We start from the raw sequence: 7440 nt of genomic DNA on the forward strand, positions 1-7440 counted from the left end.
CAATTCAAAATTTATGGTGAGACTTGAAGACTGCAGTCTATTGAAGATCCCCCATCAAATTTGGCATAACTCGAGCAATTTTCACGTGAAGAATGGGTAAGTGTTTCACCATGTCACTGTGTAAATCTGGTAGAAAGCTTCCCAAAAAGACACATAGTAGTCATTGCTATAAAAGGTGCTTCCACCAGGTACTGACCTCAGGGGCTGAATACTTTTACAACCAGTGAATTTTGATTTGCACACATTTTTTGCAGGTATTCCCGACATGTAACCTCCTTCAACTATAACAGTGTTTTGTTTGATCTCTTCAGTTATGAATAAAAAAGTTCATTTGGAAAAAATGTTTCTGTATAATTCATAATTCATATAAATGTGGCATTATTGGTCAGGGGATGAATACCTTTCTTTGCAGGCTACTTGTGTGTTGCATTTGCTATCTGAGTGTTGCATGGGCTGACTTAAGATGATTTAAAGAAAGCTAAATGCAAAAAAAAACTTTTTAAGAAACATAACATAATAATTATTGAAGCCATTTGATTCTCAAAATAAGCCGAATAATCAACATCCTCACCCGGGAGTTAGAGGTCGGTTCCAAGAAGCAGAGGCGGTTTCCAAATCCCTCGGCGGCAAGGCAAACCTTGATGGGATCCTTGAGCTTGGCAGCCGTGCATTGCAGCACCACCTCATCATCCTAGGAAGAGTGCAGAAGAATTTATGGGTGAACATGTGGGGAACATTATTTTATGAACCGGGTGTTGCATACAGCAGTCTTTGAGTGCCGACAGAAGCTTTACTGGAATTTTTTATATATGTAATTTCAGCACGACGAATCAGGTAACTGACAATCGGCGATACTGAGCCCACACTGGAAATTGGTCAGAAACTTGGCAGGTCGTCGTTCTCGCTAAATTACATCTGGCGAGCTTCAGGCCAAAACTGCTGTCATCACAGAAATTTCCCGTTAAAACTCAAGTCTGAACTCAAGTCTGAACTCTCAAACCTGTCTCCCTCCTCCAAATCCTGGCAGTGTATAGTTAAGACTGTTTCTGGGTGTATGTTCTACCTCCATCCCCTCCCTTACCTTAAATGGCCACACTGCTGACATCACACGTGAAAAGGTTGATTGCCTAACCTCGGTGTTCGCATCAAAATCTTGTGTCAAAAACCCATCGCTTTCTGTACCCACCTTACCCAGTCACACCCAGCTGTCCCTGGACTCTGTGTCTTTTTCTTCTGACAAAGTGGAGAGCTTGCTGTCAAACCTCGACTCAGATTCTGCAACTGGTCCAGACGGCATCAGCCCACGTGTCCTCAAATCCTGCTACTCTGCTCTTGCTCACCCACACGCTATTCTATTCACCCTCTCATTTGCTCAAAATCATCTGCCATCTGCTTAGAAATCAGCAAACATCACTGCCCTGCACAAAAAGGTGCAAAGACAGATCCCTGCAACTACAGACCAATCAGCCTTCTCGCAATCATCTGCAAGGTTATGGAATCCATCATCACTTCAGACATTAAATACTTCCTCTCCTCCAATGGCTTGATTTCCGATCATCAATTTGGTTTCAGACCAGGTCACTCTACCCTGGATATGCTGCTTCTGCTCTCCCATCAATGGATGGAAGCCCTCAATGCCAGACAGGAAATCCAAGCCGTATCCCTGGACATATCACGTGCTTTTGACACAGTCTGGCACCCTGCCCTGCTCACCGAACTCTCTTCCCATGGTATCCAAGGCCATCTCCACTCATGGCTCGCAGACTTCCTCTCCTGTCGCAGTCAACGTGTGGCCCTAAATGGAGTTCTTTCATCCCCTCTTCCTGTCGAGGCTGGAGTTCCTCAAGGTAGCGTTCTGGGCCCTGTTCTTTTTCTGGTTTTCATAAATGATCTCTCTGACTCTCTGGAAAATCCTCTTTATCTCTTTGCTGATGACTCCACCCTCTGCCGTACCATCGGTCATCCCTCAGACCAGCAAGCCGCAGCTTTTTGCTCTGTGCAGATCTGGATAAAATCACGAACTGGTCCAACACGTGGAACATGTCTTTCAATCCGGACAAATCTCACACTCTCACTTTGTCTCTCTGAAAGGACCATTAAGGACCCCCCCCTCCCCAATGCCCAATCTACTTTCTCAACAATCCTCTGGAAGTAGTCCTTTCATTCAAGCTTCTGGGTGTCACTATCTGCAATGATCTTTCCAATGTGGCCTTGAAAGCCAGTCGCTGACTGGGAATCTACCATCGTGCAAAGTCCTTACTTGGCCTACCTCAGCTCCTGACCACATACAAAGCTGCCTGATGGAGTAGTGATCTCCCCTCTGGGCTGGTGCTCCTGCCTCTCACCTTTCTCGGCTTTACGCTGTGGAAACCAAGGCATTTCGGACCATTGGTATCTCCTGCGATGAAGCTGAGTCTTCGGGCCTCTCACTCTCTCACCGCAGGCAGGTCGGTAATCTTTCTGTCTTCTACCGTCTCCTCTCCGGTCTTGCCCCCCTCTGCTCTGTCTGTGATTTGTCCCCACCATATTTCCGCAGGGCGCTCGAGGTCTGCCAACAACCCCCTTCTGGTAAAACTATCAAAATCATGAATCTCTGCTCACCTTCACTCTTTTATTCCTCTTTTTCCCCGCCTTTGGAATAAACTCCCACACTCTCTTCAATCCCATTCTTCCCTATAGGCCTTCAAAACAGCTGTTCACCACCACTTCTTATCTTCCCCCATCCAAAACCACGATGTTTTCTATCCCCGATAATCCACCCCAAACCAACCTCCTTCAAATCCCCTGCTTTCCTTCCTGAAAGTCCCTATAATGTCCACCTTATGAAATGAAAGCATGGTCTGAAGGTTTCGTATGAAACACTACTGAAATATGCCTTACACAACACATGCAGACAAAAAGGCAGACAGACAGCATGTATACCCCGTGTTCTCCACCCCATCCCTCTCCCTTCCACAGATCTCCTAATGTCTGTGTACCCCACTGTTTTGTCCTTCCCTCTCCCGCTCCTCTTGTCTCATGCCCCCCTTGCTGTGCGTTGTGTGTTCGCTCTCATACGAGCCTCAACAAGGTATACAAAAAAAAACAACTGAACAACAATGGCTATCTCGTGGTCCAAAATACATAGGAAACGACAGGCATTGGCTGCTGGTCATCATTTACTAGTGATCTAATTATGGTCAACTACCATCAGGCCAGCTACCCGAAATGAGTTTCAATGCAGAAATGGTCTTAATGATGAACATACTGGCACTGTCTTGGTACAACACTGGCAAACAACATTGTGTAATTTCATTCATATCCCGGATCATATTCATCTTCATCACGTTATATTTACGATAACAGAGCTGTTTGTCTGTGTGTCCCTCAGAGATAGCTGAACGGATCTTCGTCAAACTTTCAGAGGGTCATGTTTGAGCCCAGAGGAGTGTTTTAGGCCAAATAAAAAAATAAAATAAAAATTGAAAATTAAAAAAAATTTGAAAGTTCGTTTTTTGTATTTTTTGGATTTTTTTTATAGCTCTGTAGTGCCTAAGCCTTTGTAGTTATGTGAAAGGGATTATCAAGTGACCCCTGACCACATTTCTTAGTACATGTAGGAAAGTATTTTAGGCCCCCACAAAAAATAGACCGAGCAATACCGGGCAACGCCGGTATATATATATATATATATATATATATATATATATATATATATATATATATATATATATATATATATATATATATATATATATTTTTTTTTTTATTTATTTATATATATATATATATATATATATATATATATATATATATATATATATATATATATTGTTGTATATATATTGTTGCGGATCCAGGGTGGCGGGATTCCCGGCTCGGCACAGGCCTCGGGTCACGCGTCTTCAATCGCGATACCAACGTAATCCTGAACCTTACCAGTTGGGGAGATAGAACCCCTGGTTACAGACTGGCTTTGTCAGAGACCGAGCGGAGTCTACCAGCCTGTAACCACTTTGGTTTTATATGCCAATCGAACGGATCGTTCCTCGACGCGACACGCATTAATCCATAGCGGCAACTTCATAAGAATTAACCAGATTTATTGGGGAACATCAGGGATCACAACACAAGCAATAAACACGACAATGGTTTTATTAACAATTAACCCGTTCTTAACTAGGGAACCACGGTCTAAAGGTTTCGAAGGGATCACTACTGAAATATGCCTTATACAACACGTGCAGACAAAACAGACAGACATACAGCATGCATGCAGACAGAGTACTTGATGATTGCTCATGGACGAGAGGAAAGCGTCCAAAAAGCACGAATGTCGCTCGTAACAAACAAGCGGGTGTCCACGGGTTTGAACTCCCGCTCGAACGCGTCATGCGGCAAGAAAATGGTGGCGCAGCACTCCCGCTCCCTCAAGGCACCGCGTGCGCGGTCTCCGCACGCTCCGACCTCGCGCAGGGTCGAGGATGGGCCTCAGCTGATCTCTCTCATGGTCCAGCACACAAATCCCGGCCCGGTCTGCCCTCCAGACAAGGCCCAAATCGAGGTTGACGGGCTCCGGCCAGCAGATCGGCAAACGTGACGAGCCGTTTTTGTGTCAACAAGTACAGGGGCTCAGCGGCCAGACGCAGGCCGAATCGGTCGATCACCTCCCCGTATGAGTCGATCGTCGACTCCACGTCCAGGCAGCCTCTTAAAGCCGACTGCAGTTTCCCAAGCTCAGAACTGAGCCTCAACCTGAGGCCTCGTTGTTTCTCTCACTTTCAAGACACGTCGCGCCTCGAGAGCGACTGTTTCCACACACCGATCTTTTGTTCCTTCTCTCGGCGACTGCCGTTCTCCAAAACTCAGAGCTCTCCAAGTTCCGAAAGGAACTCTCCAAAACAGTAAATGAAGACACAAAGCAAGACTTAACGCGAATATGCAAGAAGTATTTACAATGATCCAAAAACACTTATTCTGTTCTACTTAAAGACAGGCCCACACGCAGACACACACACACACACAAATGAAAAGAAACCCAGAGTTCTTTATTGAACCCTCGCAGATGAGGAGAGAGACAAGCTGGGGGTCAGAGTTCGGTTGGGTACCTGATCGTCGAAGAAAGGGGGTACTCCATGCTGCGGCACCTGACAATGGTCGCTGGTTTGGTCCCCAGTCGCAGGAGTGGGACTCGATGTTCATGGCGGAGCTCGGGTGGTGAGTAGCGGGGTCCATTGAGGGGGGGGGGTCGGGGTCGCTCTTTCCTTCCTTGTAGAGGGCCAGCAGAGACACGTTCGCTGCCTCGACAATCTTCGTAACAGCAACAACCCCTTTTGTGACAGCAAAAACCTTCCAAAACTCTCCAAAAAGACCCACCAAAAACTCTTCAAGACCCCCAAAAGACTCTCCCAGACCTCAAAAAGACCACTCAAGACCTCATAAAGACCACCTGCCTCAGAGAGTGCTCGGAAATTTATGGATCTCCCTCAGCGGGGAGGGGCCTTGGTGAACACACCTTGCTGTCCGCCTCTGATTGGACAGGTCCTATGGCCCACCTTTCCGGGGTGGGGCCTTGGCCCCTGCCAGGAAACCGCAGCCATTCCTCCACACGGGTCCACACTCGACGAGTAACAGTATCAACGCTGCAACGGCCTCTGCCGGGAAAACTCAGCCAGTCTTCCACATGGGTTCATACTTGACGAGTAACAGTATCAATGTTGCACAGGCTGTCGTGCAAGAGTTACAACGTTTGTGGAAGGAACGTTGGTGGAAGCGGCAAGGAATGGCTGCAAGACCCTGCCTTGGCATGTCAGAGGGCTTGTAGACAGCGGGTGGGTAGTGGATCGTGATGGGGAATGGAATGGTTGTTAGTTGTTCGTTGGAGGATTCGTTGGATGTAAAGATTTAATAACCTAACTAAAAAGAAATCGCAACGCACGTTTTTGATTCTCCCACTAGACAAAATGAAAGGGATCTGACTACACACATACTTAACGACATTACTGACTTTTGGGACATCTGTATGTTGAATGCAAATGGTTTCCAGATCCGTAACTATATATATATATATATATACCTGGTGTTGGTGCAGTGGTTAGGGCAGCAGCTTGGGATCCAAAAGGTCCTGAGTTCAAGCCCCGTTGGGCCACTGAATTAATACACCAGGGGGTTGACTCAGCCTGTCATCCTTACGAGGTCGGCGAAGTGAGTACCGTGTACTGGGCCGGTGTATACCCTGGTTAAAATTGGTGTACCATATCCCTGTGTCGTAAGAGGCGACCAGGGTTGCGTCAGGAAGGGTATCCGGCGTAAAACATGTGCCAAATCACTATGCAGATCATACGGATGATCCGCTGTGGCGACCCCTAACGGAAGCAGCCGAAAGAAGAAGAAGAAGATATATATATATATATATATATATATATATATATATATATATATATATATATATATATATATATATATATATACCATATATACATACACACACAAGTAATAAAAACTTTTTTTTAAATGCAAAAGGATGTAGAGATGTTTCTCCATAAACTGTGTAAAGAAGGTAGGGATGGTCACAAGAAATGATCATGTGCAACCATCCCTACATCTTTCTTTGAATTAAAAAAAATCTTTCCTTGGAAAAGACGTGTGTGTGTGTGTGTGTGTGTGTGTGTGTGTGTGTGTGTGTGTGTGTGTGTGTGTGTGTGTGTGTGTGTGTGTGTGTGTGTGTGTGTGTTGGTGTGTGTGTGTGTGTGTGTGTGTGTGTTGGTGTGTGTGTGTGTGTGTGGGTGTGCACGCAATGTTGAGTGCATGTATGTGCGTGTGTTCGATATAACCATAGGCACATGTAAACGAATACACACACACGCCTGTGGCTGCTTGGTTGCATCATTTTGTGGGGGCGCAGGTTTGCTGCTGATGCAATGCCCCTCTTCCCAGCACGTTGGCACTTATTTTGCCGACCTCAAAAGGATGACAGGCTGAGCATCCTACCTGATGTTAATTAAATGGCCTGACAGGAGCTTGAACTCAAGACCCTGGGATCATAAGCCAAGCACCTCAACTGTTAAGCCAACATCAGGCCTTACTTGTAAGATGATTGAAGCAGATTGGAAACCGTGCCGGCGGCTGTGCAACGCATGACAATTGATCAAGCGAACTAACGTCAAGCTAACCCGAACCCTAACCCTAACCCTAACCCTAACCCTAACCCTAACCCTAACCCTAACCGCACCCCATTGTCTATCAGAGACCAATTAAATGCATGAACGACTTACCCCCAGAAACGCGATCTCTGACCAAACCCGAACAGGATAAATCAAGTCACAGTACTTTACACCACAAGAAATGGTGGGAAAGTGGGCAAAGGCAATACAAGCAATTATATACTGATATAGAGAAATAAATATATATATATATAGGAAAGAACACGTACTAAAATGAACTAACATTCACAACACATAT

The 7440-nt window shown here is 45.6% G+C and overlaps 1 protein-coding gene across 13 annotated transcripts in view; it reads right to left on the minus strand.

Moving 5' to 3' along the window:
* LOC147020464 (ryanodine receptor 2-like) overlaps positions 1-7440 on the minus strand; it is a 372265-nt gene that overhangs the window by 360625 nt on the left and 4200 nt on the right. For all 13 annotated transcript variants that reach the window (XM_085895797.1, XM_085895798.1, XM_085895792.1 and 10 more), the window contains exon 2: positions 572-691. In XM_085895797.1, the coding sequence (XP_085751923.1) occupies positions 572-691 (120 nt within the window). The remainder of the gene's footprint in view (positions 1-571; positions 692-7440) is intronic.

Source organism: Eptatretus burgeri, chromosome 9, assembly GCF_056783735.1.
Source record: "Eptatretus burgeri isolate ZD-2024b chromosome 9, Ebu_testis_v1, whole genome shotgun sequence".
Taxonomy (NCBI): Eukaryota; Metazoa; Chordata; class Myxini; order Myxiniformes; family Myxinidae; genus Eptatretus; species Eptatretus burgeri.